The 14,854-nt window shown below is 34.5% G+C and overlaps 2 protein-coding genes across 11 annotated transcripts in view; one reads left to right on the top strand and one right to left on the bottom strand.

The window, feature by feature from the left end:
• LOC136037144 (carnitine O-acetyltransferase-like) overlaps positions 1-1,051 on the top strand; it is a 76,393-nt gene extending 75,342 nt beyond the window's left edge. For all 10 annotated transcript variants that reach the window (XM_065719649.1, XM_065719651.1, XM_065719650.1 and 7 more), the window contains one exon: positions 744-1,051. In XM_065719649.1, coding sequence (XP_065575721.1) covers positions 744-959 — 216 coding nt within the window. In that variant the 3' untranslated portion in view covers positions 960-1,051. The remainder of the gene's footprint in view (positions 1-743) is intronic.
• An 8,447-nt stretch (positions 1,052-9,498) lies between these two features.
• LOC136037143 (dynein light chain Tctex-type protein 2B-like) overlaps positions 9,499-14,854 on the bottom strand; it is a 46,315-nt gene continuing 40,959 nt past the window's right edge. Inside the window, exon 4 of the mRNA XM_065719647.1 lies at positions 9,499-9,614. Coding sequence (XP_065575719.1) covers positions 9,567-9,614 — 48 coding nt within the window. The 3' untranslated portion in view covers positions 9,499-9,566. The remainder of the gene's footprint in view (positions 9,615-14,854) is intronic.

Below are 14,854 nucleotides of genomic sequence, written 5' to 3'. Positions count from 1 at the left end.
AGTAAAAAATTTGGGTTTTGGCATTTTCAGTTGTTGAAACGATGTCACTGTTGTTTAAAAAGGTGTCAATGAGGTAGAAGATGTCAACGATAATAATGCAGCAGACGATAATAGTGCGGGTCTTAATCATAACGGCGATGTCGTCTAAGATAGTGGTTTTAACGGTGACGGTAATGATAGAGTAATTAACGATGACGATAGTCAACGTTTTCGACTTTGTTGTCGACGTCATACTCATCTAAAAAATCAGTTATACAAGGTTCTAAGTCGTTGGTATCGTATTGGGCATCACAGACTTTGGTGGTTGAATCGCTATTGTCATCATCAATATTTAAGACCTTAAAAATGTATCTTCAAAACGTTAACCACCAACAACCTTGGTGGTTGTTGGACCTTGGTACCGGTCTTATTCTCAGAGCAAGGAGTTTTTTCGTGTTCTCATCACGACTAATTGACTGGTAACGGAATACGTCCTGAAACAGTAGAATTTTGCTGAGTAAGTTTGCCAGGTTGATTTTTGCTTGGTTTTATTTTTGTGGGATTCTGTCATGTTTATTAAATTTTGCTGGGGTTGAGTTTTGTGTGTGTGGATTTATAGGGAACCTTGTTCTGTCATCTTTAGAATCCTGAAAGTAAACCAGTTTGGAGGATTGTCAAGTAGAAAAATAAGGAAATATTTCCTATTAGTGCTTTGGGCATGAGGCACGGTATCATCAATAAATGTAAACTGAAGTTTCTTACAGGTTAACGCGAAGTGTGACTCATTCATGTGTTTTGGCCCACTAGTACCTGATGGTTATGGCTGCTGTTATAACCCACGAAAGACTACAATCAATTTTGGTTTGTCTGCTTTTAATTGTAGTCCAACAACCCATTCAAGCCAATTCAGAGAATCACTTGAACGAAGTTTGCGAGACATGTATACCCTTTTATTTGAGAATCAAAAAGCTAAATTGTAGAATTGAAATGAGGTTGTTTGGTTACCTGATATTATACTGTGATTTTTTTTTTGTTTTTTCTTCTTAAATAAATATGTCTAACTTAGTAACAAGTGTTATTTTTGTTAAAACAAAAACAGTAGTTAATTTGCTTACTTTTTAGTTCCTTTAGATAACGGATTCTGATGTCAAGTGTTGTAGACAAGAATGCAGACACATCACGGTAAGCAAGTTGAGATGTATGGTGCAATATTCCTGAGGAGGTGATATAACCTGTTTTTGGTGCCGACTTATGGAAATTTTAGGATTATACAGATAAAGACTATTTAGCAAAATCAACAATCACTGTCAAAAGAAATTAGGCTGGTATTCCTTCCACCTAAGGGAACCTGACAAGGGCTGTGAATATATTTTTCAATACAGCCCATACTTTTAACGGTTAAGGTAAAACAAGTTTGGTAACGTCGAAAAAACTTAAAAACAAAGGGTTTCGTTCTCTAATGAGTTTTTTTTGTCATTGGAGAAGTAAGGCCTTGTTGAAAATATTTCAGTTGTATAATTTTTAAAATATCCTTCAGTACACACTACAGACTACCTGAATTTTTAGGGGGGGGGGGAATAAACACCAAAACTAAGAAACACAAACTAAAACAACCAAAATTAAGAAAAAAGCATTTTTGAATTTCCCAGCTTCCAGCAATAACCAGAATTTTGAGCATTTTCCTGCCTGTAGGCAGGGTAGGGGAGTGCCTGTTTGAATCCTTTGGCCACAGCTACAACATACAAATGTGAAATCGTTATGAAGTTGACACAAAGTCAGAGTTAAGAAAGAATCTATGATAGCTAACAGTTGAAAGCAGTTGATCGCTACTATTTTCTAGACATCTTGGGTGTTGGTCAGTTTTGGTCAAGCAAGGGTTCAAGCTGGTCCGGAGCCTTGACGGTTTTAGAAGACGTTAGGACAGAGACTGGCGAAACTTCACCAAAGTATGCACCACAAGTAGAAAAAAAGTGGTCACCAAAAGTAATTCCAGTGTCCACTCAAGTCTGGAGTCTTCCCCATAAAAAGTAAAAGAAACTTTAGCGCTGTAAATTGCACTGAATAGGAATTTAAAGCTACAAGGCGCAGTTCTGCCCAGAAGACAAAACAAGTTTAATCAAAATTTAACAAAATCTTGAAATTAATTCGAAGCATAAGTTTATTTGACCTGACCAGACCTGAAATGTTCGTGCAAAATTAATATGAAAGAACTCTTTATTTCAAATAAGCAAGCAGATTACTTTCCTTGACCTTTATCTTACCCTGCAATGATCACTAAGGCCCCTGCCCCCAAAAACAAGAGAAGAAGAATTAAAAGAAATAAAAAATAAATAAATCCTATAGGATCAATTAAAAGAAAAAAAATGGAAATTATTTCGTATATGAGAGACTGCCCTCTCCCCAAAAACTTGCTCATTACGCTGAATCTTTTTAGTGCATTTAAAAAGCTATCATTCTAATTCAACAGCCCTTATTTTTCAGCAGCCGTTCTTACTTAGGATAAAATTTGAATACTTAGTCAAAACGTTCAATAAATAGTAGTATTGTTCAATAAGTTCTTAATAGTATTTTTACTATAAAATTTCGAGTGAAGAGAGAGGGTTTACTATTGTTAATAAAGGTTGAACTTCTGCGTGACTTTTGACATTTGGCTAAGCGGCTGAAGCCATCGCAACCTCTACGACAGTATTCTCTGATGCTTAAATACATTGTATCATATTTTTAAATACATTTAAAACATTGTACGTAAGTAGCAAAAGAGAAATTTTACCATTCAAAATCGCTTAAAACAAAGCTTTTGGTAGGACTTGCCCCCCCCCCCAAAAAAAAATCCTGGTCAGGATCAAAATGCCCCGCCGGTAGACATGACAACGTAATATATTATGCTAGACTAAAACGACCCACTACTAAAACTCCAACAAAATGACCCACTACCTCTCTTTCATTTTAGCTGATGCACAATTATACTCCTTTCTTCATTTTTTACATTGGTCATAATTTCCTTTGGTTGCTCAATTTTGCCTTTTGAGAGTTTACCGCGAGGAGAAATTTTCGAGGAGAACACGCCGGATCCCGTGGGTTAACCTATATTCTTTTAGCAACAGAAATTTTTATTCTTCTGCAAAGTATGCCAAAGTACAAATAAGACAAAACACAGCTAAAATTCCTATTTCAGCTTTTATGGTTAGTTTTGAGAGTTATGGTACATGACCTTGGAATCTGTACTATTATTATTACCAGAGACGAGCTGAAGTTCCCTTTTTCATTAGTTTCCAACATTCTTTGGTTGCACCCATTAGGTGCAGCTAAATTCTTGAGAATCGAATTTGATATTGTTCAGATTATTGCGGACTATTCAGTCATAGAAATTGCGAGAGAAATATCAATAACGATCGTGCTGGCTGAGAAATGGTGAAAATAAGTCATTACGCTTATCGTGGATCTAAGTCCTGGCCACCTGGAATACTTTGCTTGTTATCAGTCTGCTATTATTACATCCTGTTAATAGCGTTCATTTGAAAGCAGCACTATGATGCTTAGCTTTATAGTCGTACTTCAGAAAACAATAAATTCTGGTAATGGTTGTTTTAAAGAGTCCATCTTTTTTGCACACCTATCTGTGTGTTTCAATTTGAAGAGGTTTTCCGATCTGGCATGTACAATATCGTAAAGTTTGAGCATATGAATGCTCTATTTCGTATGGGTTAAAAAGAGTTCTGATTCTTTTTTTTTATTCGCGAAGGCCTATATTATACATTTACTATTTGAGCTTTTTCTTCGCAACCGTAAACCTCAAATGGAGAAAATATTTTAAACTAGTTTCTATAAGATGCGTCATTGTTGCTAATTCAGAATCATTTTGACTGTAACTTGTATTTGTAAGTTAACAGTATCACACAACCTATTATACTAAAATAAAAATTGAAGTGATAAAAAAAAGACTGTCATTCTATGTACGATGAACGACTATTTCAGAACCCAGGCATTTGGATTAAGCATCAATACATCTTACCCTACCAGCTCAGACCCACCTAAGATAATATTTTCATAAATAACTTTGAACACTATCTTTTATTTATTAATGAACTAGCTGTTGGGGTGGCGCGAAGCGCCACCCCGACACCTAGTTGGTGGGGGTGCTTTGCCTCCCCCCAAGCCCCCCCGCGCGCGTAAGTCATTACGCGCCATTGTAGTTGTGTCCCACCTGTGAATATATATATATATATATATATATATATATATATATATATATATATATATATATATATATATATATATATATATATATATATATATATATATATATATATATATATATATATATATATATATATATATATATATATATATATATATATATATATCTATGTAAAACTTGCGAATATACTACATTCTTGGCTGTCCCATTGTCTGTGCATATAAATAGATTGTCAGGTTTACCGACTCTTGAACATGAAACATATAATTGTCCATGGGAAAAACAATCTGTATTCAGATCTATACCTCATTATTCTAATGATTGCCCTTGAGCTTTGTTGATGGTGATTGCTAATCGAACATTCCCTGTGTCCCCGTCGTCATTTATATATCCCCCTGTGCCCCCGGCGTCCCCGTTGTTGTTGTTTCCCTGTGTCCCGGTGTCCCAGTCTGTAATTTCTCTTTGAGTGTCCAGGTCATCATTTATATTCCCTGTGTCCCGGTCGTCATTTGTGTTCCGGTGTCCCGGTCTGTAATTTCTCTTTGAGTGTCCTGGTCGTCATTTATATTCCCTGTGTCCCGGTGCTTTGTTGATGGTGACTGCTAATCGAACATTCCTTGTGTCCCGGTCGCTTTCTCTTTGAGTGTCCCGGTCGTCATTTATATTCCCTATGTCCCGGTCGTCATTTGCGTCTCGATGTCCCGGTCTGTAATTTCGTCAGTCGAAAAACATGACGCCAGTCGACACACAAACATGACGTCACTCGACACACAGACACACAGAGGCGTCCCCGTTGTAGTTGTGTCCCTGTGTCCTGGTCGTCATTTATATTCCCTGAGTCCCGGTCGTCATTTGTGTCCCGGTATCCCAGTCTGTAATTTCTCTTTGAGTGTCCCGGTCGTCATTTATGTTCCCTCTGTCCCGGTCGTCATTTGTGTCCCGGTCTGTAATTTCTCTTTGAGTGTCCCGGTAATCATTTATATTCCCTGTGTCCCGGTCTGTAGTGTCATCTTATAATGACGTCATATACGAAAATTTATATACTTATAATGACGTCAAATGCAAACCCACAAACAAACAAACCTACATATATACAACTTATTTATATATATATACTACGTAAAATGTTGTTCATATGTTTTCAACTACGTAAAACTTGCGAATATACAACATTCTTTGCTGTCCCATTGTCTGTGCATATAAATAGATTGTCAGGTTTACCGACTCTTGAACTATAATGAACTTATGACTCTTGAACTTACCGACTATAATGGTCAATGGGAAAACAATCCGTATTCAGATCTATACCTCATGATTCTAATGATTGCCCTTGAGCTTTGTTGATGGTAATTTCTAATTGACCATTCCCAGTGTCGCCGTCGTCATTTATATATCCCCCTGTGCCCCCCGACGTCCCCGTTGTAGTTGTGTCCTTGTGTCCCGGTCGTCATTTGTATTCCCTGTGTCCCGGTGTCCCAGTCTGTGATTTCTCTTTGAGTGTCCCGGGCGTCATTTATATTCCTTGTGTCCCGGTCGTCATTTGTGTCCCGGTCTGTATAAACATTCGTTTTTGAATTGGTCTTTTTTTTAGTTTTTTACCTTTTTTTAGTGTTTTTAGTTATACCTCATGATTCTAATGATTGCCCTTGAGCTTTGTTGATGGTGATTGCTAATCGAATATTCCCTGTGTCCCCGTCGTCATTTATATATCCCCCTGTGCCCCCCGGCGTCCCCGTTGTAGTTGTGTCCCTGTGTCCTGGTCGTCATTTATATTCACTGTGTCCCGGTCGTCATTTGTATCCCGGTGTCCCGGTCTGTATATACATTCGTTTTTGAAATGGTATATGATGAAATAAATTTTTGTATTTTTCCCCTTTTTTTCTTTTTAGTTTTTTTTATTTTTATTTTTTTAGTTTTATTTTTCTTTTTTTTCCTTTTTTTCTTTTTTTTTCTTTTCAGTTTTTTTAGTTTTTTAGCTTTTTTAGTTTTTTATTAGTTTTTTTTCTTTTTAGTTTTTTTGTAGTTTTTACCTTTTTTTTAGTTTTTTTTTTTACTTATGTCCTGGTCGTCATTTATACTCCCTGTGCTCCGGTCGTCATTTGTGTCCCGGTGCTTTGTTGATGGTGATTGCTAATCGAACATTCCTTGTGTCCCGGTCGCTTTCTCTTTGAGTGTCCCGGTCGTCATTTATATTCCCTATGTGCCGGTGTCCCGGTCGTCATTTGTGTCCCGATGTCCCGGTCTGTAATTTCGTCAGTCGAAAACATGACGTCAGTCGACACACAAACATGACGTCACTCGACAGACACACACACACACACACACACACACACACACACACACACACACACACACACACACACACACACACACACACACACACACACACACACACAGACAACTTATTTTTATATATATAGATATATAGATACAGTTTCTTTTTCAGTTTTTTTTCTTTTTTAGTTTTTTCTTTTCTTAGTTTTTTTCTTTTTTAGTTTTTTTTTTTAAGTTTCTTCTTTCTACTGATTTGTTTTCTTCAATTTGTCAATGTTCATTCTAACATTGACACTCGGAAAAATCTTTACGTGCCAAGCAAGCTAAAGCTCCAACAATTTATAATAAACCTCAAATTTTGGGTATCTGTTTTAAGGTTTTCGAATTACCTTAATCTTTTGTCAAAATATATTGAAATATTTGTGCAATTCTCAGTTTTTTTTTTAGTTTTTTCTTTTTTAGTTTTTTTTTAGTTTTTTTCTTTTCAGTTTTTTACCTTTTTATTTTTTTTTTTACATTTTTTCTTTTTAGGTTTTTTCTTTTTTTATTTTTTTTATTTTTTAGTTTTTTCTTTTTAGTTTTTTACCATTTTTCTTTTCTCAGTTTATTTTCTTCTTTATTTTTCAGACGTCATATGCAAACCCTCAACACAAAAATACATACAACTTATTTTTATATATCATGAAAAGAGAAATCACCAATGCAACAGCAAAAACACACAAAAAAAAAAAAAAAAAAAAAAAAAAAAAAGAGAAAAGGAAGACTGTTTTCCTAAATTAGTGATTAATATAGACCAGCACTTGAATGAGACCTTAACCCTACTCATCCATACAATCACATAGGTCAAACACCATAGCCATACACAATCAACCATAAAGAATAATCCATGGACAGGCAGTCATGTCGTCAATTAGTATAAATCGTCATTTACCAAACAATAGAAAAAATTATAAAGACAAATAATTCAGAGGCAACAACCCAACACAAGGGCTCATCAGGAGAATACACTGGCCTATATAGGGTTTCGCTACTTTAAAGTCTCTACCCAGCCAAGTGTTGTGGCTACCACAGAATATCCATGGCATCCCCGTGTCAGGTATCACCCCCAAAATACATGCCTATGAAAGAAAAAAAAAACAGCAAATGTAAAACAACCAAGTAACACCAAAACAAGCTTATCCTGTTAATATATCCCTCTTTTTAACAACAATAGGTAAACTAAATATAATAAATTTTACCAAATCACAAATATTAACACCTTGCAAAAAACCTGAATGAACTAAACAATTATAGAATTCATCTTTACCATGTGGCTTATTTTTAAAAAAAAATCCGCTCAATTAGAAACAAAATTCAAAATAAATGGCGCTGCAACAACATTTCTCGAACCTCCGAAATTAGTTGAAAATTTCTTTAAGTATTTCTAGATAATTCTTTTGATATTTATTTAAAAGTTCGTTATAATGAAAACTAAATTTTTAAATTGCCAAGTTAATTTATTTGCAGAAAAACCTCTTGATATCAATTTTTGGCTTAAGATTTTACAACTATTTTTAAAATCAATATAATTACTATAAATTCTTGCATAACGAAGTAACTGTGAGAAAAACGCTGAATATGTGATATTTGAGTGTATATTTCTTTCAGGGAATGGGAAACTAATCACTTCAAAATCAAAATCATCCGTTTTATTATACATTTTAAAACTTCATTTATTATTATCACAAATATTCATATTTAAATCTAAGAAATGATCTTCATGACCAGTGCCATGACTAGGTTCAAGAATAAGCTCTGATGGATATATATTTTTAGAAATATCAATGAAATCCTTACAATTTAAGACCAAAATATCATCTAAATATCTTTTATTATTTGACAAAACATGTTTTAAATTAATTGGATTATTCTTATCCATCATATATTTATATTCTAGTTGACTTAAAAACAAGTCAGCTATAAATGGGCTGGCATTCCCCCCCCCCCCATTGGAATTCCCACAATTTGCTTGTAGAAACCACCACCAAATCTTATATAAGTATTGTATAAAACAAATTCTAATAACTCAAAAATCATATCCAAGCTGTAACATCTCAAGTTAACTGTAGTATTAAAGCAATTTGTCCATATAGCTTTTTTATTATAAGTGTCTATTTTTAAGAACCTTTTACTAGATAAGAGGAAAGATTTCTTGATAACAGTTTTTAAATTATCAAACACTACATTAAGTGATAAATTAGTATACATTGTCGCAAAATCGAAAGACTCAATTCTTTTACCTGAAACCATTGTTAAAGAATCTATCACCTGCAGTGAATTATTAACACTCCAATATGGATTAAAATTCGAAAATTTTTTAATACCAGAACAATAGGTTTTAAGTTTATTTACAATTTCCTCTAAAATTAAAGAGAGGTCAGTAGCAGCAATGCGGGTTGGACATTTAGCTGCTCCAGCAATAAACCGTGGTTTAGGGGGATTCTTATGAAATTTTACAGTCCAATATAGGAAAGGGAACTTTTTATCATTGTCATTTATTTTAATATTAAAATTTTTAAAAAGTATTTCTTCAGTCTTTTTAATTAAATTCTCATCCTCTATATTTACCTTTTCGTAAACATTAATTGTGCATAACTGCGCATATGTAGATGATATAATCTGGCGTAACAGACATAGTGTAACAGACATAACAGACAGACAACTTATTTTTATATATATAGATAATGCCGAAATACTTCAACTGTTCTCCAAAGCCTGAAAGAGTTTTTGCAAGAACCTCCCACTTCTGGTATTAATTATATTGGTGATATTTATTGTATTAACCTAAGAAATTGTTTTAAAGAATTTTCACATTATTTCTTAGAGTAAAGTGGTTTTTCTATCGATAAATACTGGAACCATAACGATTCCCCCCCCCCAAAAGTAGAAAAATTTATATTCCTTTTCTATGCTAAGGTCAGGAGGGGGTGGGCAGAAAATCATCCATCAGAAAGCGACTCCTTTTGAACCCCTTCTTCCTTGCTATTGAGATAAGACCAGATACAAAAAAAAAAAAAATACGTATTTACTTCCGACAGAACAGTAAAATAGATTTAAAAAGGGTAGATTTCGTCTTTCAGTAGTAGTAGAGAGCAAAAGCGGTTGCTGTGCATATCATTGTTTCCTGCAAAAAAAAAGCCACAAACAAAACTGATGATAATACAAATACAAAGTCACTATAAATCACATAAAAAGACGATATCGACACCAACGACATATTTGGGAAGCTGGGGGGGTATGGGAGACTAGCAAGAACTATGTGCTTTTGCTCGGCAGGTAATAAGTAAAAACTACATTCACAAATTTGGGCAACGATCCAGCCTCTCTTTTCCCCGAACCCACCACTGACAGAGGCTTATTCGGCTAACGTTGCCGAAATGGAGGTACAAGTAGACTACAGGATAGTGGTCACATCGGTCCTTTTTTAGAATTTGGGTACATTTTCCAAAATTGAGACTTGATAGTTCCTCTCGAAAAAAAGTCCTATTTCTAATTAAAAGTAAGATAATTCTTTAAACAGGTACTTTTTTACTCTAAAATTCATTTCAAGCATTAAAATCCATCCAAAAGACATTGAAATATAAAACAAAGATTTTTATCGAAAAGAATAGTAATAATTCGTTAAACTTCATCGACGGATCTAAGTCTAGATAGTCAGACAGCAGAGAGCTAGAAAGGACAATTAGGAATATGCTCTCCCAACCGAAAATAACAAATTTTGTAGCTCAATCACCTATTTTAGAAGGCCAGATAATTTTCTGATGAATCAGCCAGCTTTCAGCTTTAATCGATGATTAATAACTATCACTATTTTCATTTCCTTCTGTTTCCGGGTTCCAAAAATCCTAAGGTGTTGAGAGGAATCAAACAAAAAGGGTAAAAATAGGGGGAAACACACAAAAAATTGTAGTGAATTTCTAAAATTCAGTATATTTCAGAGAGAAAGAGACGGGGTACATGCCTTCCCACATTAGTACATGGTTTCAGCTGCTCTTCTTCTCCAAGTGATTTAACAAATGGGGAGGAGGTTATGCTTTCCACAGAAAGAGCACAGATATTTACATGAATGCATACAAAGAATAATCTGGCAAAGCCAAATTCTTGGGGCATCTTCCATAATTATCAGGACAGTACAAAGAACTACAATACACAACGCACGCATAATTTTCTGGAGACTCTACCCTTGTTCGTCTCATAGTATTCTTTGCCGATAAGGTGACAATTATTAGGTAGCAAACTGAGCATAACCCTTTACGAGGATTTATAAAACCCATGTAGCTCTAAACTGAGTTCTTTCAAATAGTACGCCAGATTGCTTTTGAATATGAAAAGAAGTCTGGATGTGGACCATCAGTTATGAAAAGAATTTTGTAATTCACTCATATAGTATCATCATATTCAAGGCCATATCGAGGCTATTTTTGCCATTCTGCCTGTGGCCATTCTTGCCTGTGGTGGGGTAAAAATTACAAAACACAAAAAATTCTTTATAGGTATTTTATTTTTTAACGAGTCGGGCAAAAATTTTGAAGAGGAGCGAGGGGGTTCAAACCTGGTAGCTTCCCTCCTAAAACTGTACCTGATCATATCTCTTATTGTCGTGTCTTAATTTACAGGAATACTTTTTTCGATGGTAAACCAAAGCAAAATATTAAGACAAACTAATGGTCTGTTCCGTGAAATCATTTTTTTTTTGTTCTAAACACAGCACCAATGACGCGGAAGCAGATGGTGCGTATATAAAAGATGCCAAAAGCAGTGTTTCGTGTATTTTTTATTTTCTTATGTCCATATTAATAGGTGTTTGAAGAATTTACTTTCTTAAATGCGAAATAATATAAACTTCCTCATCTACATTGAATGTAATGTCAATCCATTTTTATTTGCATTCCATCTGCATATTTCTCCTTTCATTTACTTTGACGTCAGCGCATCAATTGTGTTTATTTTATAAAAATAATGTTTATCGTCTTAAAACCAAAGAGGCTATATTACTACTAATATCAACTCATCACAGTTCCAAGCAGCCTGAGGCCAACACAGCTACGCACGCTCATCCTCAATCCCAATCTATTCAAGACCCCCCTCTCTACACCCTTCCAAGCAGTTCCAATTTCCATTAAATCCTGTCTCGTGACTTTTTTCCCACATAATTCGGGGAAGATCAGCTTTTCGTTTGGCGCTAGATTGTTGCTAGATCATTTCCTGCTCTGCTGTCCTAAGGCAAAAAGTACAGCGAGAATTGCTTCCACAAACTGGTCAAATAATTATTGTAAGAACTTTAGGCTACTTTCTTCTGTTTCATCAGCAAGACAGGTAATTTTAAAAGTGGTAAGTATGTCAAAGTTATTATTTCTCAAACTTTTTATTCATAATTCCAATTTGTTCATAAATGCAGCAATCTTGTCTTTCTGCATAGAAGCATGAATTTGAACCTTTTGCATGGATTTATTGAAAATACTTAGTCTTTGAAAAATATCAACTAAATACACAAGTTTTACAAGGAATTTCGTGTCATAAAACAAGTATGCTTCATCTCTATCATTATCACTAAGAAATATAGCGATCTCTTCTTTTTGCTCAAATACTCTTTGAAGTGCTTTGGCACGAGAAATCCAACGTGCCTCACAGTAATATAGAAGTGATCTATATTCTGAATCCATGTCATTACACACTTTTTCAAAAAGCCTTCCTCTTAATGGGCTATTTTTGATAAAATTTACAACTCTTGTAATAACTTCAACTACTCCTAGTAGATCTTCACCCATATTTCTTGAAACAAGAGACTGTCTATGATTCATGCAATGCGTCCAAACTGTCCGAGAAGCCATCTTTCGAACTAGTGCCTGTAGACCAGCATTTTTTTCTGCCATAGATGGAGTTGCATCTGTGCATAGTCCAACACAGTTCTCTAACAGAATGCTATTTTCATCAAAAAAATTGTCAATGAGTTTTAAAAACTTCCCTTGCTGTAATATTGCATTCAATAGGTTTACAGAATAACATGTCTTCTCTAACATCAGTTTCCACAACACATCTTACATATGTTATCAAGTATGCGTCCTTAAGAACATCGGTAGCCTCATCTACTTGCAACACGAAAGAAGATAGTTTTACTTTTTCTATTAATTGATCGCAAAGATCTTCAGATATATCGGATATCTGTCTTCCCACCGTATTGTCTGCAAGTGGAATGATTCACCGAGCATCATTTCTATCATGTCAATAGCTGCATGTAGCACCAAAGTTTCTCCTATTGAATGGGTTTTTTTTGCATTTTAGCAATTCTAGAAGAAACTTTGTATGGCGCAAGCAATGCTTTTGTGTTACACACATGGTCTTTGAAAACATTTTCTTTTCTTTGGAAAAATTCTCTTTCTTTCAATTTTCTTTGGAAAAATTCTCTTGTCTTGCCAACATGATCTGTATGTACTTTTTCAAGATGTCGCTCTAATTTATTTGGTTTCATGCTGTCTGAGGCCAAAGTATTCATACACAGCAAACACAATGGTTCTTGGCCATTAATAAACTTATACGTCAATCCTAATGATACGTACATTGGACCATATTTTCTATATTTAGGTTTACTATTTTGATGTATTTCCGATATTTTTATCATCTTTTCTTTGGCCCTCTGCTTCGGATTCATTTAATTTTCTTTTCAAGCCAGTTATGTATTGATCTATCTGAAAGGGGAATTATTTTAAATCAAAGACTTTATATTAATTTAAAATACAATACAATTTTATAAATATATTTTCTTTTCAATTTAATATCAGTCTTAATTGGTATAACTTATAAATGTAAAATTAAAAACTAATTTTTTGTCAAAATTAAAGTAAGTAAGACGGCACTAGACCCTTAAGGTCCAAACCGGCGGTGCTGATCTCCGTTTCATGGCACTCCAACGAGAAAGTGCAATGGGGGGTTGGGGGCGAACCATCCTGTGCTTTCACACACCCTTCCTGCTTACCTTCCCCAGATTTCTCCAGGTACCCATTTGGAGCTGGGTCGACTCTGGCTGAGCTTACAGAGTCACGCCACTTACCCCCGTACCAAACTAAATAACTGATTACAACTGCGATTGAATCCGTGCCCCTTGGACATAGGATTCCCACGCCAGCGCGCCACTCAGCCGGGATGGCACATTGTCAAAATTAATTTGACAACATAATTTTGTCAAAATTAATTACTGGAATATAAACAACGTAAAAATAACTTAGCGCTCTTCTTACATAAACATGGATTTTTCCAATAACAATATTGATATTACTCAATCAAAATGGTTACTGGTAAATTTACGAGAAAGTATAAAAGAGCTAGTAGTGAAACAATAGTATATAAATATCGACTAGAATGTTATTTTATTGTTTCGGATCTTTATAACCCTGGCACTTGGCGCTCGTACCGAAAAACTACCTCAACATTAAATTAACATTTCCTGGTTAATGAGGTACAATTTTATGACACGAAATTCCTTGTAAAACTTGCGTATTTAGTTGATATTTTTCAAAGACTCAGTATTTTCAATAAATCCATGCAAGGGGCTCAAATTCATGCTTCTATGCAGAAAGACTAGATTACTGCATTTACGAACAAATTAGAACTGTGGATAATAAGTTTGAAAAATAATAATTTTGACATGTTTATAACTTTTAAAATTACCTGTCTTGCTGATGAAATAGAAGAAAGTAAAATTCTTATTAATTGACCAGTCTATGGAAGAAATTATCGATGTGCTTTTTACCTTAGGATATCAGAGCAGGAAATGATAATTGACTTACCTAGTGATACCATATTAAAACAGATATTTTGAGATGAAAATAATATTGTTTCGTTTTGGCTACGAGTAAAGGATGATTTTCCTACTTTGACAAACATAGGTTAGAAATTTTATTGCCATTTGTAACATCTTATCTATGTGAAGCTGGTTTTTCTACAGTAGCTGTCTAAAAAACAAAGTACCGATCTCGCTTAATGATTGAAAAAGAACAGAGAACCACGATTTCTTCAATGATACCATGGTTTGAGAAAATTTGTGCTGTTGAACAAAGCTCAACCGTCGCATTAAATTTTTATATTGTGGTATTATTAATTATATATTCTTTTTTTGTTTTGTTATTATATTTCTTACAATAAACATATTATGTTCTTACATAATATTGTATATTATTTTTTAGCCTATTAAACAAATTATAATATCAGTTGAGTATTTATGAAATTTGATTTTTAGGTAACTTAACGGGACGCTACAATTTGTTTTTCAAAGGGGGGCGCGCACCCTTTTTTTTTAAAAATGGGGCACCGGTGCAAAAAAGTTGGAAACCACTGCTGTAGGTAAAGTTTCAAGACAGGAACAGTTTG

The sequence above is a fragment of the Artemia franciscana genome, chromosome 16 (assembly GCF_032884065.1).
Source record: "Artemia franciscana chromosome 16, ASM3288406v1, whole genome shotgun sequence".
Classification (NCBI taxonomy): Eukaryota; Metazoa; Arthropoda; class Branchiopoda; order Anostraca; family Artemiidae; genus Artemia; species Artemia franciscana.
This window is presented reverse-complemented; position numbering and strand designations above follow the sequence as displayed.